At 53.2% G+C, this 25,912-nt stretch overlaps 1 protein-coding gene and 1 long non-coding RNA gene across 17 annotated transcripts in view; one reads left to right on the top strand and one right to left on the bottom strand.

The window, feature by feature from the left end:
• PRDM16 (PR/SET domain 16) overlaps positions 1-6,016 on the top strand; it is a 364,845-nt gene extending 358,829 nt beyond the window's left edge. For 2 of the 3 annotated variants that reach the window (XM_007980873.3, XM_073007914.1), the window contains exons 15-17: positions 1,330-1,566; positions 2,419-2,593; positions 4,014-6,016. In XM_007980873.3, coding sequence (XP_007979064.1) covers positions 1,330-1,566; positions 2,419-2,593; positions 4,014-4,148 — 547 coding nt within the window. In that variant the 3' untranslated portion in view covers positions 4,149-6,016. The remainder of the gene's footprint in view (positions 1-1,329; positions 1,567-2,418; positions 2,594-4,013) is intronic. The other variant, XM_073007915.1, reaches the window with a different exon arrangement.
• Positions 687-25,835, bottom strand: LOC103225740 (uncharacterized). Of its 14 annotated transcripts, none has more exons than XR_012089804.1 (13): positions 25,360-25,835; positions 15,616-15,758; positions 13,059-13,248; positions 12,140-12,209; positions 10,627-10,767; positions 9,578-9,812; positions 7,714-8,723; positions 6,676-6,814; positions 5,337-6,356; positions 4,344-4,532; positions 2,663-3,840; positions 2,208-2,501; positions 687-1,420 (listed from the first exon to the last, which is right to left on the bottom strand). It is a non-coding gene; the product is annotated as an uncharacterized lncRNA (long non-coding RNA). The 14 variants fall into 14 exon arrangements; XR_012089811.1 differs by lacking the exon at positions 13,059-13,248 and having other exon boundaries at positions 2,663-3,013; positions 3,377-3,840; XR_012089809.1 differs by lacking the exon at positions 13,059-13,248 and having other exon boundaries at positions 5,337-5,408; positions 6,255-6,356.
• Between the last annotated feature and the right edge of the window lie 77 nt (positions 25,836-25,912).

The following is a 25,912-nucleotide window of genomic DNA, read 5'->3' as shown; positions in this document are numbered from 1 at the left end:
GGGAGGGGCATGTCCTCGGGTCATCGAGAGGGCACAGGCCCCAAAGACAACCCCACCCAAGGGCACCTCACCAACAACCAGGGTGAGAACCAGGACCCAGATCCCAGCAGCTCCATGGCTGAGGAGATGGGTGTGTGTACAAGACGCTCCCAGCACCCAACATAGGCAACCAGGACCGAGGAACTGTCCTCAAGCCCTGAAGCCTGCTGAGGTTCTGTCCATCCTGGAAGGCAGAAAGACAAGAGACAGAGACGTGGCATCTGTGGAGAGCCAGGAGATTACGGCCTCCCCAAGCCCAGTTCCTGTGCACACAGGCGAGTCTGAGACATGGAGGTCAGTCACTGGGAGACGCTGTCGCTTTCTTGCTTGGATGCCAAGAGCAGGACTCCTGCATCTCCCCCACACTGTGGGTACCTCCCAGGGCAGCGGGGGGCAGTGCCCCCAGGCAGAGTGAGGACAAGGAAGAGTGGCCCTGGGGCTCTGGGTGTGGGCAGTCTAGGAACTGCGTGCCTGCCCTTTGCTTGGGCCCGTCTACCAGCATGTCCAGCACCTGCCCGGGGGCCCTCGGCTCCCCTGGGGCCCAGCCCACCCAAGACACAGCTCTTGGCCATGAACATGAAGATGAGCCAAACTCTATTGGCTCTTCCTGAAAGAAATGAGAACGCTCAGCCACGCCCATGCACACTTTGTTCTTTTTTTTAATACTGAGGAACCGGAGTGGAGGGGTCCTGCCAGGCTGCAGTGACCCTGGGGGACATCAGGAGAGCCCTGGGCTGCAGGAGAGTCCCCTCAGGCTCTGAAGCAAGCTTGTCCTGGTGCTTTCAGACTGCTGACAACAGGCTTTGGGCCCTCACTCTCCAGATCCCAGAGAGCCCTCCGGGGCTCCTGGCTCTCCGGCCAGTGTTCACATCCTCAAGTTGTCAGTCTGAAATCCTTCCCCCCAAAGTCTGCCCTGAGGGTGCCTCTCGTGCAGTGCCCAGTCCCCGCACCAGTGCAGGACCAGCTTCCCCACAGGACTGCCCACCTCTTCCTTCCCAACACTGCCTGGCCCTGGTGTCCTCACGGCCACAACAGCCCCCTGCTGCTGGGCCTTGCCCCACCCCCACCACCCTGAGCACTCGTCCTCCTCTCCTGGGATCGCCCCAAGGCCTCCGTGCCTCTCTGCAGAGTCAGTGGCTGGGCTCGGGGACCGGTAGGAGCTCCCTCAGGAAGGGGGCTGAGGGTCGTTGGGGGAGGCAGTGGGGGCAGAGCCGAGTCACCAGCCTTTGGGGGTCCATGGCAAGGAGAGAGACGCCTGAACTTGGCCAATCTCCTCCCGTGTCATTTCAGGCCGGAGATGCAGGATGTGGACGGCAGCTCCCAGTGTCCAGGCCTAGCCAGCGAGAAGCAGGAGGACGTGGAGGAGGAGGATGACGATGACCTGGAGGAGGACGATGAGGACAGCCTGGCCGGGAAGTCGCAGGACGACACGGTGTCCCCCGCACCCGAACCCCAGGCCACCTATGAGGACGAGGAGGACGAGGAACCACCCGCCTCCCTGGCCGTGGGCTTCGACCACACCCGAAGGTGGGGGCAGCCGTGCGCTCCTGGACGGGGCAAGGGGGGAACGTGGGCGTCCATCAGGAGGGGGACCTCCCTCTTCAACCACTCGTGAGCCTATCCCAGGCTCAGCCCCTACTCCAGCACAGCCACCTCGGGGCTCCTGCACACAGGCCAGGGCAAGGCTGAGCCACGGGCAACAGGGTCAGGGGCTCTCAGCCCCCCACCCACCCCCAGGGGCCCTGCAGGCTGGAAGCAGAGTGTGGAGGGGAAGGCTTTTCCCTGCACTGAGCAGACATGGAGACCCCCGGCCCTGCAGCAGAGCTGCCCGTCAGCCTGGGACAGCGTGTGCAGCCCCTAGAGGGCCGTGGGCACAGGGGCCAAGCACCCACTATTCTGTGCTGGCCAGAGCCACTTCCCCATGTCCTCCGTGTTCGCCGCCAGTATCAGGCTTGGGCGACACTGCCAGCATTCCCAGATCCCCCGGGAGGCCCTTCAGAGGCGGCGCTTCCTCCCCAGCCTGGATGCTGCCCCTGAGTCCCGGGAGAGGGAGCCCCGGGCCTCTTGGAGCTGCCTGGGGTCTTAGAGCATTGAAGCCTCCTTCTCCACCCTCCACTCGAAAGATCTGAGCCCCCTGCCTGCTGCCTGATGTGTGTGCACGCACTCACCGCCTCCCTGACCTCTGTCCGTCACTCTCCTGCATCCGTGTGGCTTCCCGTCCAGGCGTCTGTGTGTCCGTGTGTCTGTCTCCCTGTGCATGTGGCTGGCAGAGATGCAGTGGCGTGCATGCAGGCCCGGAGCAGGCCTTGCGGCATCAGAGAGGCGGCCGTGGCCAGGCTGCTAACAGCAGGCCCTCCCTCTCCCCGGTCATTGGTGCAGGTGTGCTGAGGACCACGAAGGCGGTCTGTTAGCTTTGGAGCCGATGCCGACTTTTGGGAAGGGGCTCGACCTCCGCAGAGCAGCTGAGGAAGCATTTGAAGTTAAAGATGTGCTTAATTCCACCTTAGATTCTGAGGCTTTAAAACATACACTGTGCAGGCAGGCTAAGAACCAGGTAGGTACCCACCAGAGCCCCGCCCCCACCCCACCTGGCCTCCTCAGCCAGGGGACAGCCAGCACTCACCTCCCGCCGTGGCCCTCCCAGGCCTGGGGAAGCTCTGATCACTACTGACGCCCCCGTGCTGCATCCTCCAGATAGGCCCCAGCGACCACCGCCCTCCCGCAAGCTGGGGTGCAGCAGGGAGGGGCTGAGAGCCGATGACCCTGGCGGGACCCTCACGAGGGAGCTCACTCGTGGACACGGGCAGCTCACCTTCCTGTGGTCCTCAGTGGGAAAGGTCTGTGAGCAGGTTTCTGGCCCGCCCAGCCACCTTCATCTCGCTCCCTCTCTGAACTGGGCCCCAGTGGCCTGCAGTCCGGGCTTTTCCCACGGGAAGAGCTGTGCAACCGGGCAGTCTCTGCTTCCCGGCTGGAGCTATGAGGTCAGCAAGGGCGCCAGGGTTGGCCCCAGGTGCTTCTCGGCTTCTCTCCTTAGGGCAGGTGGCCCCAGGGCCCTACCCACGCATCTCTCCAGTCTGTAGGGACTGGGGGTCTCATTCAGCTCTCTACAGCCCTCCCAGAGGAAACAGGTCCGCCCCAGGTCTCAGCAAAAGCCGTCTGCGTGTCTGTCTTTGTCTTTTTACTAATTCCGTCTGGAGTGTTAACTCGGGTGGGACAGCGTTGGGCTTCCCCACCTTCCTTGCCCTTAACCCGCACACGACGCTCCCCGAGTCCCATCCCCACCTGCCCTGTGCTGGGGGCAGAAGGGTGTCCCATGAGCTAATGCCTGGAAACATACCTGCACTTCCTAAGAATCCCATCGGCCCAGAAATGCTGCACGTCCCTGTCCCAGAGGCAGCTCTTTGGTGTCCCCACAGTCACCAAAACAGGCATCCCCTGGCAGGGGTGGCTCTTGTTGACCCCCAGTTCCCAGGGCCCTCTTAGACCAGACACGTGTCTGTAGTTTCTGCTGATCACCAAGTGGAGGAAACTTGGGGGGAAGGGGTAGGAAGGAGAGGACGCTTCGAGGGGGAGGACCCCAAAGCAGCCAAGGGAGCTGGTGTGCACAGGAGGCCCCGCACTGGCACCCCAGTGTCCTGGCATCACTCGGAGCAGCGGGTGGCCTTCCTCCCTCCCACTGTCACGGCTGCTCATATCTTCTTTTTCCAGGCTGCAGAGAGAATCTGGGTGTCTTAGTCCCTTTTGCTCCCTCTTCCTGCTGTGGACCAGGGCAAGGTTGAGCCAGGCCAGGGCCGCGGGAGGCTGGGAACAGACGAGGCTCAGCCCTGCCGTCCCGGGACGGTCTGTCCTGCCCGCACGCTCACCTGCCTGTGTGAAACAGCCCGCCCTGCCCATGCACTGCCTGTCTGGGATGGCCCGCCCTGCCCACGTGCTCACCTGCCTGTCCTGTGTGTGTGTCATCCCCTCCCCGCCAGGCATATGCAATGATGCTGTCCCTTTCCGAAGACACTCCTCTCCACACCCCCTCCCAGGGCTCTTTGGACGCTTGGTTGAACATCACTGGAGCCACGTCGGAGTCTGGAGCATTTCACCCCATCAACCACCTCTGACGGGCTGGGCGGCCGGGGGCCGGCAGCCAGAGTGAGGGCACCAGCCGCGGAGGACGGAGGTGGACGGGGCCCCGGAGAACCCTGTCCCTGCGTGTGGCCACTCCTCAACATCCTCCCCACCCACCATGTTTCATTCCGACTTTTCCAGTGGAAACTCAGACCCTGAAAGTCCCTAAAGCAGCCGTAGAATCTCACCATCTCCAAGGATTGGTCTTGAGAATACTGTTCAGTGATGGCCCTGCAGGCGGCCGTCCAAAGACAGCCAACGGAGCTGCCTCGCAGAATCAGTCAGTGCGCAGGTGGACGCTCTGCTGAGACACAGAATCAACCCGTGGACAGGTGGACGCTCCGCTGAGACAGAAGCTGGTGGCCACTGCTGGGTGCCTGCATGGGGTCGCAGAAGGGAATGGATAGACGGGTGTGCTCAAAAGAGAGAGATCACTCAAATGATTTTTATAATGAAATGACAAGAATAACCCTTTTGGTAATCGTATTGACTACAGAGTCTATTTAAGCATGTGGTTTTAAAAATAGACAGTATTTTTTAAAAATCAAAAAATGACTTGCAAATTGTTTTTTAAAAGTAATTTTGCATTGCTTTGAAATTTGAGCTCATTTGCAAACCTGAGTCTGCCTGGGAACCCGCACTGTGCCTGGGTGTGTTCTTTATACTGTAGATAATGGAGAAATTTTCTATCTCTGTCCCTATTTGTATACACCAAGGTGACGCTGGGTGCCCCGAGGCAGAACAAGAGGCATGGGACCACACCCGTGAACCGTGCAGACTGCTGAGGAAGTGTTAGACAGGGTGCCCTGGGCTGCAGGCCTGCCCGAGGCTGGGATGGGGAGCATGCCTGCCATCATGTGACATGGAATTGGTGCCAGGGCCACCACGTGGCCTTCAGAGGAATCCACAGGCCCCCACTTAAGACCCCTCAATTGTATGGGGAAGTCGAGGGCCCATGGCTTGAGTCCACCATGCAGAGATGTGGCTGGGCACCCACCTTCCTTCCCACCTCTGTTCCTGCCTTGGCCACCCCACGCCGGAACCCACCACCGTCTTCTGAAGGCAGGGCCTTGGCCATGTCCTGGGTCTCCCAACTCCCACCTGTCCCCCTCTCCGGTGTCCTCCACGTGGCTGCCCTGGGGAGCGATCCCAGCGGATGGCTCCAGGCCACCAAGCCGTACCTGTGCCTGAGACTCCGGATGGACGACACAGTCACCACGTCACTCTTCCTGTGTGTTCTTGGTGAGACACAGCTTGAGAACAGAAGGGCGTCGGGGGAACCTGCCACAAGCAGCAGAGACAGCACAACCCCCGGGGCCCGGCCACCTCCCTCTCTTGGGATGCAACTTCTTCCCCACTCGGATGGGCTTTAAATTATTCCCATAGGGGCCAATTTCAAATAATAATTTTTCCCTGATGGAATTTACCTTAATCTGTATATAACTTGTAATTTTTTCTAATTCATTTCTTTTCTTATTTTATTTCCTCCTTAACAGTATTTTTGGCATTAGACATTCTTATTGTGAAGAAATAATGTTAATATAAGTATCTGGTGAAGGACCAAAACCGTGTAATAAGGTTGTGTGTTGTGTGGGAGTGGGGCGATTTTTTATGTGCCAAATACCCCCGTCCCCCCCATGAATCCTGCTGTCCCTGCTGCCGTTTACCAGACAATCATATGTTTTTGTTAAATTTGCGTTTCAGTTGCATTTGCATTTAAGACAACTGTTCTATTTATTTCTTGTATTGTTTGGAAGAAAAAATCATGATAGTGTCCCAACAAGAAGAGAAAAAAAACGCCCACGTTGCCCTTAAAAAAAAAAAAAAAAAAAGAGCGTAAATACAAACAGGAGCGGTGCAAGCCGCCTCAGTGTGGGTTTGTGTCACGCGTGGACATCTCAAGCTGTCCCCAGCGGTGACAGGAGATGTCCTGGCTGCTCCAGGCCAAAAGACAATCGTCTCTGTGGGTGCCAGGTGGTCCAGGCTTGCACTGAAGACTTGCCATGGGGAGGTTCCTGCAGGAGGCTCCACCTGATGTATCACAGTGAAAGGGACCCCTCCCACGCCAGATCTGCACAGCGTGACAAGACCAGACCCACCTGTGCGTGCGCTGGGGCCACGTGCGGCCTGGGTGGCCCCCCGGGGCAGCGGGGGAGCTGCCTGCAGAAGAGCCAGCTGGCGTGTCGGGAAGGATTCAGGATCTGCAAACACAACCGTTCAGGCCTCCTTATGCGTTTCCACAACATCCCCTGGGTCAGACCCACCAGGTACCGCATAGGAATTTCCAGTTTTCCTTGATCTAGATGGGATTCTTGTAAAAATTCAACCTCGGACATAAACACCCCACTTCTGTAAACCCAAATTATATGATTTCTTCTGCGAAAGAGTAAGGTGTGTGCTTTTGTTTTTTTTTTTTTTTTTTGCAATACGGCCCTATCTCTCTGAAGTGGGGCGTTCGGATGGATGGAGCCCTCAGCGTGTCTTTTCGGCAGAAGCAGAACCGATGAGGGCCACCCTTACCGTTGCTCTCTGGATCTCCCTGTCCCATCCCGCCGTTTTCAGCTGTCTTCCCAAGCATCCCGTCTTCTCTCGGCGCTCTTTCCTTCCACCCTTCCCAAGAGTCCTGGTTGCACGTTTTAAGTCATATATTTCTGTCCCCCTGAAAATGATAGCAAGCCCAGTTTCTCCTGAGTATCCAGCCCCCAGGTCCCGCACTTGGCATTTTCAGGAGGCCCCTGTTCTCACTGCCCCTGACAAAGACAGCACTTATTTCCTGGGCTGGTGCACCCCAAAACGTGGCGCCGACACTTAGCGTGGCCCCAGGCCCCAGCGAGCCTCACCCTCCCAGCTTTGCTCCGCCCAGCAGTGTGGGTGCCCAGAGATGACATGGGCCAGGGAGCCCGGCCCAGGTGTGAGAATTCAGAGATTCTGGCCTTCAACTGTCACCACACTGTAAGGGGCCCATGTAGCTGTGTAGCATGGACAGGGACTCGACAAGGCAACTGGCTGTGTCTGTGGCCAGGTGGCCAGGGTCAGGGCTGCAAGCCAGGGGTTCAGGGCCCCTCCGTTCAGCCTAAATGCTGCCCCAATGCTAACTCCTTGGATTGTCAACCCCCGTCCCCCAAAGGGAAATTCCAAAGGAGGCCTCCTTGCACCTACCCTCTACTGCTCCTCAGAACCCCGCCCCCAGCGAGCCGACGTCCCCACCAGTTCCTGCTCTCATCCCCAGGTTGGGTCCATGGGGTTGCTCCTCTGTGGGCCCAGCAGACCCTTCATGAGGGGGACCCAAGATGTCACTGACTCCAACCCAGAGGAGCGAGCCCCTGCACCCTGCATGGGGCCCTGGGGTGTGGAGCAGTGGCTGGGGTGGGCATGGCGTGGCCTGAGAGCCTGCCCAGCTGGAGAGGCCTTCCTTTACAAGGCCATGCATGCAGCTGTCCCATCCAGACCCCAACTGGCCAAGACCTCCACGTCCCCAGAGTCCAGCCCTGGAAATTCCAAGGGCCCTGGTGTCCTCTGCCTTCCCCGCTTCCCCATGAGCGTCTGCAAAGCACTTGCCTGAATACATATCACGTATTTTAGACTCGAAGCCTCGAAGCACTGGATTGTGGTCCCCTGCTCCTCTGTCCCGTTCCCCTGCCCAAGTGACTGAAACCTACTGAGCTATATTCACTGTGCTGTCCTAGGGGAGGGAGAGGAGAGCTCGCCCCTGCACTGCAGCCTTGGGGGGGAGGGCAAGGCTCCCCTCCCAGCCAGGGATGCCAGGATGTAGCTGCTCCTGGTCAGTGGAGGTCAGCCGGGTATCAAAAGCCATGAAACTGTGTCTCTGTAGCAATGAGTGATACTGTGACGAAAACATTCTTGCGTTCTTCCGAGAAGAGTTCCTCTGCTCCTTCCATTCCATACTTGTGTTTGTTTTGTTCTTCTCTGTCACTGGTTCGTATCACCACTTTTGGAAAAAAACTACATAAATAAATAAAAGGCAGCTTGAGTTTCCAAACGTGCGATTCACTTGTGAACAAAAGTCATTCTAACAATTGCCTTTGGCGTCACGTGCATTGCCACTTCTCTTTCAGCACAAGGGATGCTGAGCCCTGGTGTCAGAATCGTAATTTAAAGCGTGTGTGTATACGGACTTTGTCCCTTAAGGTCTATATAAAGAATCCTCGCAGAATCACAGACCTGTGCCGCCCGCCACCTTTTGCCATTGTTACATGATAGATTTGGTTTCGTTTTGTTTTGTTTTGTTTTTTCTTTTAGAACTGTACAGTGTTGAAAAAGAAATCAAATGTAAATGTCCAGTTTTCATATAATGTTTAAAAAGACCATTGAGGAGGAGGCTGGCGCTCGCCCCACGTCCCCCTTGATTGTAAATTGCTTCTGTTTATAAGTAAACTGTGCATGACTCCTGCGTAGCGGTCATTATCGTGTCTGTTGGTGAAATTTTTATTAAAAGGAAAATTCTGTAGATGCACTTATTGAATATGTGATTAGGATCTACGTCCGAGACTAGGAGTCCTGAACTGCCGACGCAAAAGAGGCACAGTTCCCAATTAATACGGAAATCGCTGTGGGAGAAGAATGAAATGAGACATGAAGTGTAGGAAATCATGAAAAGAACAACTTTGCAAATTTCATTTGATGCTTGTGATAAAGACAAATGTACTTGTGTAGAGACATTTCCTTAAGAGAAGGCCTAGGAGAAGCTGATTTTGAGGTTAATGCTGTAGAATAGGACTGTATACCAAATGTAATCTTTCCAATGCTCCAATGAATTTATACATGAGATTGATATGCAATAAATCTGTGTGCTTTTCTAAGCCTCGGTGCCCGCGAGCTTCATTGAGGGAGAGGCCCCAGGCCTGTGGAAGGGAGAGGAGGCGCAAGCCAGGACTTGGCCGAGGTCCAGGCTCCCTGGCCTTGACTGAGGAGTCCCGGGGCCAGGCCTTGATGCCCTTGGAGCGTTGTTCCCTCCATCTTCCAGGGCAGACTCCTGGCTATTCCCATTTTCCAGAAAAGAATAAGCTCAGGAAGGCATCAACTCCCTGGACAGCCCTGCAGCGAGCACGGTGACCTCCAGGTGTGTCCCTCCGCCAAGCATGATGGCCTACAGATGCAGCAGCCTCCAGGCATGTCCCCCAGCTGTGCCTGCCTCCAGGTGCACAGGACCCAGGGCCTACCCCACAGGCCTTGCCCCGAGGTCTCCGGGGGACGCAGCATTCCCTGCTGGAGGTGCTGGGGGAACCGATCTTCCACGGCAGCATTCCCCAGGCTTTTTAGCACCTGGTTTCATGGCAGACAGGTTTTCCACAGACCAGGGGATGGATGGCTTGGGGCTGATTCAAGTGCATTACATATATCGTCCACTGTATTCCCATTATTATTACATTAGAGTATATAATGAAATAATTCTACAACTCACCATAGTGTAGAATCCGTGGGAGTCCTGAGCTTGTTTTCCTGCAGCTAGATGGTCCTATCTAAGGGTGATGGGAGACAGTGACCGATCATCAGGCATTAGATTCTCATGAGGAGCGAGCAGCCTAGATCCCTCACACACAGTTCACAACAGGGCCCATGCTCCCGTGAGAATCTCACGCTGCTGCTGATCTGTCAGGATGTGGAGCGCAGATGATGATGCGGACGATGGGGAGCGGCTGTAAACACAGAGGAAGCTGGGTTCGCTCAACCACTGCTCCCCCCATGCTGTGCGGCCTGGGTCCTAACAGGCCAAGAACTGGTCCTGGCCCATGGCCTGGGGTCTGGGGATCTCTGTTCTAGGCAAATCCTCAACACACCCCTTCCTAAGGGTGGCCCTCCCCATGTCAGCCCTCCCTGAAAGCTGTGTCCACCAGCACCTCACACAGCCTGACACTGTCCTGACAAGGGACAGCCACATGGGGTTGGGGGGTGGGAAGCGGAGGCCCTGGGGCTGGAGCAGACCCAGTCTCCTCAGGGGCTTCTCTGGCATTCCTTCCTGGGGCCCTCCTGCCTCCAGGAGAGGCTCCATCCCCCACCCCAATTCTGCTCTGACCCCGACCCAGAAGCCTAGGGTGGGTAAACCTCAAAGGGGAATGTCCAGCCAGGCCGAGTCCAGCCTCCCCAGCCAGGATCGCCCCAAACAGTCTCACCCACGTAGGTCCCCACTGGCTCCCTGCTGATACAGAGGTGAACTGATGTCCCCAGGCAACCTGGCTTCCCACCCAGGGCCTCTGAATGCCTCCTGGGCTCCCTTCTGCCAGGCCTCTGGAGCTGTGCCCTCCACCTCTCCCCTCCCCTCCACCTCTCCCCTCCCCTCCACCTCTCCCCTCCCCTCCACCTCTCCCCTCCCCTCCACCTCTCCCCTCCCCTCCACCTCTCCCCTCCCCCACCTCTCCCCTCCCCCCCACCTCTCCCCCCCACCTCCCCCCTCCCCCCACCTCCCCCCTCCCCCCCATCTCTCCCTTCCCCCCCACCTCTCCTCTCGCTTACCCCCGAGTGCCTGGAACACAGGCCTGGCTGGGGTTCCGGGAAGGTGGGCAGTCATTACCCACACGCGGTCAACAGCCTTGCTTCGGAGTCAACACCGCGGGCCTTCGACCATCTCCCAGCAGCATCTTTTTCCAAGGGCCCCTGTTTGAGAGTGGCCCAGGCTGATTATAAAACTGACATTTATGATGCCAGACACCTGCTCACATCAGCCACCACCACAGCTACTGCCTTGGCCGTGCCTATGGGAACCTCTCACCTGCCTGAGACCTCACAGACCCTTCTGCCTGCAGCCTCCCCTCCCCACTCCCTGAAGCTCCCTACCCCTGCATGCCACCCTCCTCAGCCACTCCAGTCCCCAGGGGGCAGCTCCGAACTCCCAGGACCTATACCACCAGCAAGAGATCCTCCCCACCTGCCAGACCACACGGAGGGGGCTGGGCAGCGCCTCTTCCACACGCCAAGAGCCCTGGGCTGCCCGTCTGACACCCCCATATCTATCCCTTCGCATTCATGTAAGGAGAGGTAGCTGTAGGCAGGGAACTATCTCAGCTTCCTCCAGCACAGCTGAAGCGCTCAGGGATTCTAAGCCTCCCCATAGACTGGCACCTTGAGACCCCAGGTCACGCAGGGTACACCTTAGCCTCCGTCCACTGAGTCCAAAAATACCACATGCACTGGATTTGGGGCTGTGAGGACTCCTGGGGGCTCCCTGATTCATCTCTCGGTCCCCAAAGCCTGGCTTGGGGCCCATGCCTGGGAGGCTGCTTGCTTGAAGGAATGACGGGATGAGTGAATCAGTGGCTTGCTGTGAGGGCCATTACTCAGCACGGATTCTGGGATCACCAGGGCCTCCCAAGTTCACCGAGCGGCCAGAGAAGGCTCTAATGTAGGTAAAGGGAAGCGGGGGGGGGCCGGGGTCCTCAACGGCAGCTCCTGGTGGCAGCCAAACGGGCACACGCAGAGGCTGATCTCAGAACAAGATCCCAGACCCGAGTCTGGGGTGTTGAGCATTTTTATGTTCTTAACAACACCACGTGAAGTGTTTACACAGTGCTGGACTAGCAGGGGCAATGCCTTTCAATATTTCTAAGTTCCTTCCCTTCCCGATGTGATTCACGAAGCGGCGGTGAGATCTTAAGCCCCCTCAGTCAGATGTGGGCTTGGTCCCGGGAGCCTGAGGCCCAGAGACAGCTTGGAAGGTTTCTCTCTGGGAAACACGTTTCCGCTCTCAGAGGACAAATTATGTGAATCACAGAATTGATGGATGGCCCTGCTCCCAAAAGTCACTCACAGCAATCGAATGACAGTACACAACCTCCGCATAATGGCCCTTCCCTGGAGCTGGCCACGCTGGGCCTCCACGAGCAAAAACCCTTCCCATCTTTGTTCAGCCTGGCAAACTTTCTCCTCATTAGCCCTGGAGGGGAGAGGAAAAATCTATGGAATAAGGGAGCTATCTGATAATGGCCCTATTGTCAGGGCGACCCCAGAGGGAGAGAGAACAGAGACTCACAGAATATTGCTGACAAGTGGACTTTGTCTTCCTGCGGCTGGTTCCTCGCATAAAAGACGGAGGAAAAAGGCTCCATTTTGGAAACAGGGAAAAATCAACAGGAGAAAAAAAAATGTGTCAATGAGGAATCTGTTTTCTGGGAAAAGAGATGCTTTTTAATTCCCCTTCAGATTCATTTTGGGCCAAGTGAGCTTGTCAGTTATTTGCAGAGAAGCTATTTTGAGAAGCATTAACCTTAATTCTCATGGCAGCAAAAGCCTCCCAAAAATCAAAATGTGTCCTCATTCAGGGTAAAATGGCCAGAACGAGGGTGGCTTTTGTACAGACAGAGGTGCCCAGAGAAAGGTGTCCCGCAGCATAAGTTGCTCAAGGGGGACTCTGGGATAGAGGCAGCCACCAGCCCTGAGCCTGGCTGCCATCCCTGCTGGTGGAAGGGGTCCGGGCTCTCCATGGCGGGACAACGTCTCCCACAAGCCTTGGTCCTCATTCAGGACAGGGAAGCCGGATGGAATTCACTCCCCCAGTTCCAGGGAATAAGAGAAAGAAATTCTGAGATGACAAGCAGAGCCCAGGCATGACCCGAACCCCAAAGAGGCGCTGAGGCCCACCCAAGAGCCCGAGGGAGGGCGCTGGCTCTTCCTCTGTCCCGCATTGGGGTATGTGGTCCTGGATTCCTGAGCCCATCAGGCCACCCAGAGGCTCCAGGAAGCCAGAGAGGCAAGGACAGAGCAGGGTCCAGCTTTAAGACGCAGTGAATAGCAGGCACTCATCCATGTAAGATCTGTGCACCAGCGCCCACAGCAGCCTTGTCATCACAGCTCCAACCCGGAAAGGGCCCAAACGTCCACCCACTGGTGCCTGCAGGGACTATGCAAAGGAACAAAGATCTCCCAAATGAGAACAGGCAGAGGCTGCTTACTCAGCGCTTGCTGTAGCAAGAGAGCCGGCCGCCATGGCCTGCCTGGCAGAGCCTCCAAGGCAGGCAAGGGGCTGGGAAGCTTCAGAGTGGAGATGGGAAGACTCCAGGTGAGCCCCGATGGAGGCTGTTGGCCTGGGGAGCTGGAGGCGGCTGACCAGAAGCAGGTGTCCTTCGGGATTAGGGAGGGGGCCTGTGAAGAGTTGGAATATGAACTGAAGTGGGGACAAAACTTAGGGAGGCCATCAGTTGCCAATCAAGTGTTGGCCATTTGGGGGCCAGCTGTGGCAGACGTTAGTGCTTTTCATTGCTGCAGCCTGTGAGCCAGAGTGTTGTTTTTTTAATAAAATTTCATTATTAGAGCAGTTTTAGTTCACAATAAAATCAATCAGAAGGTGCAGAGATGGCCATGTGCTCCCAGCCCCCACACATACACAGCCTCCCCCATTATCACCGTCCCCCATCTCAGCAGATGAGCCTGCATCCACACGTCCTCACCCACAGTCCCCGTCGGGGTTCACTCTTGGAGTACATTCTACGGGTTTTGACCAACGTGGACTGGCGCGGATTCCCCACATCAGTGCCATACAGCTGGGTTTCACCGCCCCAAAAATCCTCTGGGCTCTGCCTCTTCATCCCTCCCTCCCTGCAACCCAGGCAACCCGACCTTTTTATTCTCCACAGCGTTGCCCTGGCCAGAATGTCATGTCGTTGGAATCACACAGTGTGTATGCAGCCTTTTCAGATTGGCCTCTTTCACTTAGAAATATCCATTTAAGATGCCTTCAGGTATTTTCTTTTCCTTTTCTTTTTCTGAGACAGAGTCTCACTCTGTGGCCCAGGTTGGAGTGCAGTGGTGTAATCTCAGCTCACTGCAGCCTCTGCTTCCCGGGTTCCAGTAATTCTCCTGCCTCAGCCTCCTGGGTAGCTGGGATTACAGGCACGTTCCACCCCACCTGGCTAATTTTTGTATTTTTAGTAGAGATGGGGTTTTACCATGTTGATCAGGCTGGTCTCGTACTCCCGACCTCAGGTGATCCGCCCACCTCGGCCTCCGAAAGTGCTGGGATTACAGGTGTGAGCCACCGCACCCGGCCTCCTCCATGTCTTTTCATGGGTTGATCACTCATGTCTTTTAGCACTGAATGATATTGCACTGTCTGGATGGACCACAGTTGATTTAACCACTCACCTACTGAAGGACATCGTGCTAGCTTCCAAGTTTCGGAAGCCACTATAAAGGTTTTTGTTTGGATACGTTTTCAACTCCTTTGGGTGAAAACGACTATGATTTCTGTGTCCTACGATGAAAGTGTGTTTACATTTGTAAGAAAACACCAAAGTCTTCCAGAATGGCTGTACCATTTTGCATTCCCATCCGTCACGAAAGAGGGCTCCTGTTGCTCCACATCCTCACCAGCACGTGGCATCGCCTGTGTTCTGGATTCGGGCCGTTCTAACAGGCGTGTGCCAGCATCGCACTGGGGCTTTAATTTGCAGCTGCCTAAGATGCCATGTGGAGTGTCTCCCCACTGCTTCAGTGCCTTCTGCAGATCTTCTTTGTGAGGGGTCTGTTCAGGTGGGCACTTTCTTATTGCTGAGTGTGCTCTAGTCCTGCACTTGGTCTGGCCTTTGGTCCACTTCGCCTCTGAAAACAGTGATGCCTCCATTGGAAGGAAGACCGCTCGGCAATGATGGGACAGCCGCTGGTGCGGGCCTCAAAGCCACATGGCTGAATCTCTAAGCCAGTGTGCCAGTGAAGGGAGCCACGGGCTGGAGAGTTCTGTGCAACCGACGTCTGGAAAAGGCAAAGCTACGGGAAGGGGCACAGATCCACGCCGGGGGCGCAGGGCCAGGGGACTTACTGCGATGGGCACAGCAAGACTTCTAGAGCGACGGACACATCCTATATCATGATGGTGGTTACACAGGTATACACTCATTAAAACTCATCTCACTGGACATTTTAAAAGGGTGATTTTACGGCACATAAATTGTGCCTCGATTGACATCATTTGTCAAAAACTGTGTGTCCCGCCCATCCCCACTTTAAGGCTGGGGTCTATCGTGGAGCTGCCGTTCCTGGAGGCCCTGGTGCAACTGAAAGCAGCGCTTCTCACCCAGGCTCCCTACTCCCCCAGACCTACACTTGTAGGCTCACCCAGGCTTCCCCTACCCCCAGACCTACACTCCTAGGCCAGCCAGTCATTGTACCCTTGGAGAGGCTCTTCCCCTACTAAAGCACAAGTTGACCAGCAGCAAGCCCAGTGGGTCCTCGAGACTGGGGGCATGGGGCGGGGTGGAAGGGTGAGTGGCAAGGAGCAGAAAGGGTCTTGGCTTTGCTGAGGGCCAGTGCTGTGGGCTCCCAGCCTTGCCTGGCCCCAGGCCTTTGGGGTATGCCTACTTCCAGCCCCTCCCAGTCAGCACAGAGCTTCTGAGCAGATTTTCTGCTTGATATCATTCAAAGAGTTTAAAAACACACAGAGCAGCGTTGTAGGCTTTGATGGTTACATATGCCCATAGCAAGGGAACAAAAATGTGGTATGAGATGGATAAATACCAAATTCCGAGTTGTGGTTTCTTCTAGAAAGAAAGGAAGGTGGTGGGCTGGGGGCCGGGGGAGTGAACAGGCTTGGAGGGTGGGCTTCAATTTTATGTGCAGTTGTAGACACTTCAGGGTTCTCTAAATCACATTCAGGTCACCTGCAGAGTGACAGAGACAGAGAGAGGAGAGAGAGAAGACAGTTACTGTTATATCCTGTTTTATGTTTTGTTGCCTCACTACACAAGCCAGGCCAGCATTGAGTGGCAGTGCTGAGTGGACTTCCTTGCCAGGCTCAAGATCCCAAAGAGAAAGTCATCCATTCTCCAGCATCAGGTCTGCTGTGAGCTATCAGGTACCCTTTATGACACTGAGCAAGTGACCTTCCATTTCTACATCACTGAGATTTTTATTTTATTTTATTTTATTTTATTTTATTTTATTTTATTTATTTATTTATTTGAGACAGAGTCTCGCTCTGTCACCCAGGCTGGAGTGCAGTGGTGTGATCTCGGCTCACTGCAAGCTCCGCCTCCCGGGTTCACACCATTCTCCTGCCTCAGCCTCCCGAGTAGCTGGGGCTACAGGTGCCGGCCACCACACCCAGCTAATTTTTTGTGTGTGTTTTTAGTAGAGACGGGGTTTCACCGTGTTATCCAGGATGGTCTCGATCTCCTGACTTTGTGATCCACCCACCTCGGCCTCCTAAAGTGCTAGGATTACATGTGTGAGCCACCGCGCCCAGCCTAGATTTCTTTTTTAATAAGCATTCGGTTGAGTCAAATGCTTTCTCTTCACCTATTGAAAAGTTACATGATTTTTCTCCTTTAGTCTGGTAATGTGGCAAATTACACTGACTGAATTTCTTTTTTTTTTTTTTTTGAGACAGAGTTTTTATCACCCAAGCTGGAGTGCAGTGATGCGATCTTGGTTCACTGCAACCTCCACCTCCCAGGTCCCAGTGATTTTCCTGCCTCAGCCTCCTGAGCAGCTGGGATTACAGGTGCCCACCACCATGCCTGGCTCATTTTTTGTATTTTTAGTAGAAATGGGTTTTCATCACGTTGGGTAGGCTGGTCTTGAACCCCTGACCTCAGGTGATCTACCCGCCTTGGCCTCCCAAAGTGCTGGCCACTGACTGATTTTCAAATATTAAACCAACCTTGCTTTCCTAAGATAAGCCTCACTCGATCATGAGATGTTACTGCTTAGATAACAGCTGGATTTGATTTAATATTTTATAAAATAATTCCATACCTATATCCATGAGGAATATTAGTCTATACTTTTATTTTCTTGTGACTTTTTAGTATCGGTGTCAGGACAATACTGACCTCATGAAATGAGTTGAGAAATGTTTTTTCTTCCTCATGTTTCTGAAAGAGGTTATGTGAGATTGGTATTATTTCTTCCTTTTGATTGAATGTTTAACTGAATTCACCAGTGTTGTCATTAGGGCCTGGAGTATTCTTTGTGTAAAGGTTTTTTTGTTTGTTTGTTTGTTTTTTAATTAAGGATTCTTACCATAAGTTTAGGGATAAAAAAATAAAAAACAGGCCCTGTGCAGTGGCTCTCGTCTGTAATCCCAGCACTGTGGGAGGCTGAGGCTGGCAAATCACTTGAGCTCAGGAGATCAGCCTGGGCAAGAAGGTAAAACCCCATCTCTACAACAATTTTAAAAATCAGCTGGGTCTGGTGCATGCCTGTGGTCCCAGCTACTCAGGAGGCTGAGGTAGGAGGACTACTTGAGTTGGGAGGTCGAGGCTGCACTGAGCCATGATTGCACCACTGCACTCTGGCCTGGGTGACACAGTGAGACCCTGTCTCAAAAAATAATAATAGTAATAATAAACAAAATATAAAATTGTACGTTTTCAATAGATACAGTGCTATTTTGATTTTCTATTTTTTCTTATGCCAGTTTTGATGATTTGTGTCTTTTGAAGAACATGGCCTCATGCCTGTGGTTCCAGCACTTTGGGAGGCCGAGGTGGGTGGATCATGAGGTCAGGAGATGGAACCCATCCTGGCTAACATGGTGAAACCCCGTCTCTACTAAAAATACAAAAAATTAGCTGGGCGTGGTGGTGGGCGCCTGTGGTCCCAGCTACTCAAGAGGCTGAGGCAGGAGAATGGCGTGAACCCGGGAGGCGGAGCTTGCAGTGAGCCACGATCGTGCCACTGCACTCCAGTCTGGGACAGAGTGAGACTGTCTCAAAAAAAGAAAAAAAAAAATGGCTGTTTCATCTAAGTGATTGAATCTATTGGCAAAAGGTTACTCAGAATATTTTCTTATCATTTTAATGTCTGCAAGATCAGTAGCAGTGGCCCTCTTTCTCTCCTGATACTGGTAATTTGAGCCTTATCTCTTTCTTTTGTAATCTAGTATTATCAATTTTATTGATCTTTTCAAAGATAGCCTTTTATTTTATTGATTTTCTCTATTATTGTCTATGGCACTGATTTCCATTGATTTCTTATTTTTTAATTTACTTTGGCTTTAGTTTGCACTAATTTTTTTTCCACTTAAAGATGGAAGCTTAGATCAATTTTCAACATGTCTTCTTTTCTAATAAGCGTTCAAAGTCATCAGTTTCCCTCTAAGCACCACATTAAGGGCAGTCCACACATTTTCATATTCCGTATTTTCATTATAATTCAGTTCAAATATTTTCTAATTTCTCCTGCAATTCCTTCTTTGACCTTCAGGTTTCTTAAAAGTCCATTAATTTCCAAATATTTAAGAATTTTTCAGATATCATTTGTGATTGGTTTCTAATTTAATTGTGTTGTCAGAAAACATACTCTGTGGGATTTCAGTCATTTTAAATGTATGCGGGTATGTTTTATGGCCTAATATGTGGTCTGTCTTGGTGTATATTTCATGTGTACTTGAAAAGAATATGAATTCTGGAGTTACAGTGCTCTATAAATGTCAGTTAGGTCAAGTTGGTTGATAGGGTTGGTCAAGTGTTTTATACCCTTGGTGATTTTTCTATCTAGTGTCCTATCAGTTGTTGAGAGCAAGTGTTGAAACCTTCAACTATAACTGTGGGTCTAGTTTCCTTTCAGACTGGTCAGTGGTCATCTGCTCTTGTGTGTATTTTGAAACTGTTATTATGTGCATAGGCACTTAGGACTATCTTCTTGACCAACTGAATCCTTTATTATTACATATTTCCCCATGGAAATACTCTTATTCTGAAATATGCTATTATCTACTATTAGCAGAGCCATGCCTGCTTTCTTGTGACTAGTATTTGCATGCATATCTTTTACTTTCCTTTTACTTTCATCCTATCTGTATCTTTATATTTGAATCACCCTATCTAATAAGCATCATGTCATTGGGTCTTGCTTTTGATCCAGTCTGACAATCTCTGCCTTTTAATTGGTGTGTTTAATCCGTTCACATTTAATATAATTATTGATATGGTTAGATACAGGCTACCATCTTGATATTTGTTTTCTGTTTGTCAGATCTGGTTTTCATCTTTGTTTCTGTTCCCCTGCCTTCTTTTGGATGAGTATTTTCTAGGATTCAATTCTCTCTTCTCCCTGGGCTTATTAGCTATAGCTCCTCACCTTAATTTTTAGTGTCTGATTCAGAGTTTTCAGTATTTACCTTTATCATTATCTATCTTTAAGTGATATTATACTCACTGTAAAATATACAAACTTTACTCTGATATATTTCTATTCTCTCCTCCTGCCTTTTGTGCTTTTACTGTAATATATTTCACTTTTACACATAAATTTGATAATACCCTGTCATTATTTTCACATTAGTCTCTGATCTTTTAAAGAAATGTTTTGGGCCAGGTGTGGTGGCTCACACCTGTAATCCCAGCACTTTAGGAGGCCAAGGCAGGCAGATCACAAGGTCAAGAGTTCAAGACCAGCCTGGCCAACACGGTGAAACCTCCATCTCTACTAAAAAGATACAAAAATTAGCCAGGCATGATGGTGCATGCTTGTAGTCCCAGCTACTCGGGAGGCTGAGGCAGGAGGACCACTTGAACCCAGGAGGTGGAGGTTGCAGTGAGCTGAGATCATGCCACTACATTCTAGTCTGGGTGACAGAGTGAGACTCCATCTCAAAGAAAAAAAAAAAAAAAGGAATGTTTTGAAGCACAGAAAAAACGCCTCTCACATTTATCGACATATTTGCCATTTCCAGTGGGTTTCTACGCCTTGTGCAGACCTTAATTTATATCTGATATCATTTTCTTTTAGCCTGAAAAAATTCCTTTGACATTTCTTATAGTGTAGGTCTACTGGTGATGAATTTTCTCAGCATTTGCCTTAAAATGTCTTTATTCTCCTTTCATTTTTGAAGGATATTTTCACGAGAAATGGACATCTTGGTTGACAGTTTTGTTTTCTTTCAGCACTTTAAAGATGTTGTTCTAGTTCTCTCAGCTTTCAGTGTTTCCGATGACAAGCCAGCAGTTATTTTTGTCTTTATTCCCTTGTGATTTTTCCCTCTGTCACTGGTTTTCAGCCATTTCATTATGAGGTACCTTGGTGTGGTCTGCTTTGTACGTATGCTGCTTTGACATCTTTGTACTTATTCTATTTCATTTTAAGGTCCTTGGATCTGTGGACCTATGAGTTTTTATCATATTTGAAAATTTTTCAGCCTTTTTTTTTTTTTTTAATAAGACAGAGCCTTGGTCTGTCACTCAGGCTGGAGTACAGTGGCCCAACCACGGCTCACTGGAGCCTTGACCTCCCTGGACTCAAGCAATCCTCCCACCTCAGTCTCCCAAGTAGCTGGGACTACAGGCATGCACCACCATGCCCAACTAATTTTTGTATTTTTAGTAGAGACAGGGTTTCACCATGTTGCCCAGGCTTGTCTCGAACTTCTGGCCTCAAGTGATCCATCCACCTCAGTCTCCCAAAGTGCTGGGATTACAGGTGTGAGCCACTGAGCCCAGCCATTTCTTTAAACATATTTTCTCCCTTCCCCCTCCCCCATTTCTGGTCCTCCAGTTACACATATTGTTAGACTGCTTGATGCCTGATGCTGTCTCACAGGTTGACAAGGCTCTGTTTCTTCCTTTTCACCGGGTTTTTCCTCTGCATGCTTCAGTTTGAGTAACTTGTATTATCCTGGCTTCAAGTTTACTGATAGTTTTCCTCTGTAGTTTAATCTGCTGTTAATCTCATCCAGTAGATTTTTTGTTTCATACATTGTATATTTTCATCTTTAGAATTTCCATTTGATTCATTATTATACTTTCCATCTCTCCTTTGACTACGATCATGGTTTCCTATAAATCCTTGAAGAGGCAGGTAGGTAGGTAGGTAGGTAGGTAGGTAGATAGGTAGGTAGGTAGGTAGGTAAGTAGATAGATAGATAGATAGATAGATAGATAGATAGATAGATAGATATCTTTTCTTTTTTGAGACAGGGTCTGGCTCTGTTGCCCAGGCTGGAGTGCAGTGGTGCGAGCTCAGCTCACTGAAGCCTCCAAATCCCAGGCTCAATTGATCCTCCCACCCCAGTCTCCCAAGTATCTCGCCTGGCTAATTTTTTGTATTTTTTGTAGAGATGGGGTTTCACCATGTTGCCCAGGCTGGTCTTGAACTCCTGGACTCAAGCAACTCACCATCTCAGCCTTCCAAAGTGCTGGGATTACAGGCATGCAGCACCATGCCCAGCTGATCCTTGGGCGTATTTTTGATGGTTGTTTTAAATGCCTTCTCTGTGAATCCTGTCATCCATGTCATTTCTGGGTCTGTTTCTATTGACTGATTTTTTTCCCAATTATCTGTCACAGGTTCCTGTTCCTGCTTCTTCACATGTCTAGTAATTTTGCACTGGGTGCTGGAGGTTGTAAATGTCAAAGTGTTTGAGTTTCTGGATTTTATTGGCCTTCTTTTCAAGAATGTTGAGGGTTGGCCGGGTGCGGCAGCTCAAGCCTGTAATCCCAGCACTTTGGGAGGCCGAGATGGGCAGATTACGAGGTCAGGAGATCGAGACCATCCTGGCGAACACGGTGAAACCCCGTCTCTACTAAAAAAATACAAAAAACTAGCCGGGTGAGGTGGCAGGCGCCTGTAGTCCCAGCTACTCGGGAGGCTGAGGCAGGAGAATGGTGTGAACCCGGGAGGCGGAGCTTGCAGTGAGCTGAGATCCAGCCACTGCACTCCAGCCTGGGCGACAGAGCGAGACTCCGTCTCAAAAAAAAAAAAAAAAAAAAAAAGAATGTTGAGGGTTAATGCTGATGCAGTTAACGTATTTGTGGATCACCCTGGTCCTTTCGGGACTTGTTTTGAACCTTCGTTAGGTCATGTCTAGAGGAGCTGTCACCCTAGGATTACTTCAGCCCTTCACCTAGGACATGGCCTTCTTTGGTAACTACTGAATATTCTGGGTGGTCAAGATTTTTCCCCTCTGTCCCTGGTTTTCAGCCATTTCATTATGAGGTACTGTGGTGTGGTCTGCTTTGTATGTATGCTGCTCTGACTTCTTTGTACTCACTCTCCATTGCTTTGAGGTTCTTGGATCTGCGGATCTATGGGTTTTTATCACATTTGGAAATTTTTCAGCCATTCATTTTTTGAGACAGAGTCTTGGTCTGTCACCCAGGCTGGAGTACAGCGGCTTGATCATAGCTCACTGGAGACTTGTCCTCCCCAGGCGCAAGCGATCCTCCCACATCAGATTCCCAAGCAGCTGAGGTCAACGATGGATAGTCAGGGAGGGCTCTTCCTTCCTGGTGGCTGATGTTCCAGCATCCCCTGGCCTCGTGTGAACTCTGGCTCCCGGTGGCCAGCGTTCCAGCATCCCCTGCCTCACGTGAACTCTGGCTCCCGGTGGCCAGCGTTCCAGCATCCCCTGCCTGGTGTAAACTGTGGCTCCCCGTGACTGGCATTCCAGCATTCCCTGGTCTGGTGTGAACTCTGGCTCCCGGTGGCTGGTGTTCCAGCATCGCCTGGCCTGGTGTGAACTCTGGTGTCACTCTGCTCACAGAGCTCCCTGGTCACCGTTGGTCCCTGGCTTCGTGGGATCTTACTCTGCTTATGCACAGTTCAGTATTCAGCCAAAGGCTCAAGTGGACCCTTGTGGGGATTTTGGGGGTTCCACTGCATTGCTGCCTTCTGTCCAGGACTCTTTCGGGGCTCCCCTGCACTGCTGCCTTCTCTCCTTCTCTATGACTCTGTCCATAGTCCTTGGCCTCCTTGGTTTCCCAACTCTGTCCCCTGCAGCCCAGTGAAGCCACCAGGTTCTCTCAGCCAAAGGCTTATTTGCCTCTTCCTCCAAGAATTTCTGTCTCTGCACCTGTTGTCCAGTGTTAGAAACAGCTGTTTCTCATATTTTTTGTTCCGTGTTCGAGTTGTTTGTGGTGACAGATAAGTCTGGTACCGACTACTTTGTCATGGCCAAAACACCTGACATGTTTTAAATTCTCAACTTGGGCAAGATACATGGGGTTGCTTTTATATTTTTTTATATAAAAATATAAAGACTATAGGCATGTCTTTGTAAACCAGAAATGGTCCCTAATGATGACCAGGGATCCTGGGCTTGGGCGTCAGACAGACCTGGGCTCTCACTTCAGCTGGGTCACTTACCAGCCAGGTAACAAGCGGCAAAACATTTCTCCTCTCAGTTAAGTGGGGACAACAACGACATCTGAGGGGGTTCCCATAAGAATTCACTAAGATGACGCATGCAAGGCCCTCAGCATGAGGCTGGCACATAGTAGGCGCTTAATGGGAAGTAATGACCACCTGCTATTTTAGGGTACAAGGAGGAGGGGCATTTGCTCCTCAAACCCAACCTTCTTCCCACCAGCCCGGCCCCCCCAGCCATGGGCCTCCACCCACCCAGCACAGAGGCATCTCTGTCCTCCATCCCACTCACAGCCACACCCTTGGGGCACTTTCCCAGCTGCCTGTGGGCTGGACAGGACACCCATGGAACTGCAGTGGGTAACAAGGCAGCCCAGCATTGAGGGCCTGAGCACTGAGGGCTGTCATGACCTTCCCTCCACCCTGAGTGCTCCTCAGGGCCCCAGAGAGGGAGAGGAGCAGGTGGGAGCACTGCTCACTCGGCCTGGCAGGGAGGACAAACCTGCCCAGCAGCCTCAGCTCACCCTCAGCCCTGGACACCTACCCTGGAAGGTCAAGCCAAAAGGCCTCCCATGGGGCTGCTGGCCTCAGGCACCACCTAAGGCCACGGGCTGTCTGTGCTGTCTGTGCTGTGGCCCTAGTGGCTGAGCAAAAGCTTGGAAAACTCAAAGCAAGGCCTGCAGGAGCTCAGGCCACCTCAAGCCGCAGGGAAGGAGCTCTGCTCCTGCAGACAGAGGTGTGTTCTCTGGCTGGCACACCGGTGCCCGGCCAGAGCGCTGCCCACCCTGTAGCAATGCCCAGTGGCTGTTAAGCTTGGGGGATCCACATCTTCTCCCCTGCTGGTTATGTGAGAGGGGAAGGCCCCCAGGGCAGGCAACACACATGGCTGAGCCACAGGCTCTGGATCCCACCACAGAGGTGCAGAGAGTGCCACGGCCTACCCCGCTGGCAGGCCTCCCCGAAGTCTCTTTCTCCTTGCCAGCCCCTTAAGTCTCCAGGCTGGTTCCTTCCAACCTCTCCCTTGGGCCTCGTGCCAGGGCGATCTCCTGGGTCATCATCAGGCCCTCATTTACAGCGGAGGTGACAGAGGCACAGAGAGGTCCTGCCACCAGCTCAGGTGACATCCCCAGCAAAGGGACTGTCCTAAGCACATGCTGAGTGGCCTCCAGGAGCCAGCAGGACATGGAGAGACAGAGCCAGACCCAAGGTGGCTGGACGGGCCGAGTAGGGCCTGGACAGAAGGTGTGGGGTTGGGGGTAACTCGGAGGCAGCTTCTGAAAGAGGGTTTTACAGGAAAGCACTCAGTGGGAATCGGGAACCTGGGTCCCACTGAGTGGCCTGATGCAAGGCTTCCGTCCCCCCACGGGGCCTCAGTGACCCCACCACACCTCAGTCCCCTCAAGGGTCAAGGCTCCGGGTCACCCCAGCTCCCTCCGGCAAGCTGGGCCTTGTAGGTGCAGTACCCATCATGGACTCTGGAGGGCAGCAGCCACCTGCCTTTTCCAGGAGCTGCCTGGAAGTGGAACCTCCCCGCAGGCGGCTCCAGGTGGAGGCTGCGGCCCACAGGGGTCAGCTCTTAGCTCCTCCCTCATCCCTCCCCGGGAGGATGGATGACCCATGGGACCCATACCTGAGGCCAGCTTGTGCCCTGCCCAGGTGGCACCTGACGCCCAGGCAGCCCCTGCCGCAGGGTAGACACTGGGGGACTAGTGGGTGGGGCGACCAGTGCAGGAGAAGGGCAGGCAGTCCCCCTAACCATGACACCTGAGAAAATGCCAAGCTACAGCCCCAGAGCCTGCGGTGTCTCCTCACCCCGCAACGGGATCTCAGGGCTGCCCGGCCCAGGGAGGCAGGTTCTGGGAGGAGGACGGTCAGTGCCTCTGGCTGGCACACAGGTGCCCAGCCCACACCCCGAGGCCTGGGGTCAGTGAGGGGACGCCAGTGGAAGCTGATCCAAAGCCCAGTGTGGATGTTCACACGGAAGCCTTTGGTAACAGGCCTTTCCTGAAAAGGGGATGAGGAAGGCAGGTCAGAAGTGGGTCTGAGACCTGGGACCTCAGGTCACATTCCTGAATGGCCAGGCCCAAGCTTGGGAGTCTTGGCTCAGCCACCAGCCCCTTCCACAGCACCAGGGAGCCTGATTCCTGAACCCCCAGCTGGGGGGCCCTCCCTCACCTTCACACTCGTTCCCAGCAGGCGGAGCAAGGAAAGGCCAGCCTCGGAGTCCAGGCTCAGCCGTGTGCACGCTGGCGAGCGCCTTCCTTTCCAGGACTCGGTCCTTCTCTGTGAAATGGGGATGACCGCCACTCAACCACACCAAGAAGGTGGCCAGAGTGCTTTGCGCCCTCTTGGCTGTCTTTGGCCGCTTGGCTTCCAAGAATCCAGAGGGCCGGGCCTTTCTACAGCCAACATCGGTCCCCGCAAGGCTGGTCTCCTTCCCCGAAGGCTTCCTGGAGGAGGCGGTGGAGCGGGGCCTGGAAGGACAGTGACGCAGGAGGGAGCCGAGCCGCTCCGGCCCCACGTCTGGCAGGCGACGCCCGGGCCGGCCTCGAGGGGGCGTGGGCGCGGGGAGGGAAGGCGCAGGCACCGGGCGGCGGCGGCTCGGAGGGAATCGAGAGGCGCGATCCAGTCCGGGCGATCACGTGGGCTCCAGCCGGCCCAGGTGGGGCTCTGACCTGTGACGCAGGCGGCGCCGCCACAGGTGCCCGGGACGCGCCCCGCCCCCTCC

Source organism: Chlorocebus sabaeus, chromosome 20, assembly GCF_047675955.1.
Source record: "Chlorocebus sabaeus isolate Y175 chromosome 20, mChlSab1.0.hap1, whole genome shotgun sequence".
NCBI lineage: Eukaryota > Metazoa > Chordata > Mammalia > Primates > Cercopithecidae > Chlorocebus > Chlorocebus sabaeus.
Note: the sequence above shows the minus strand (reverse complement) of the source record. Positions and strands in the feature narration are given on the sequence as shown.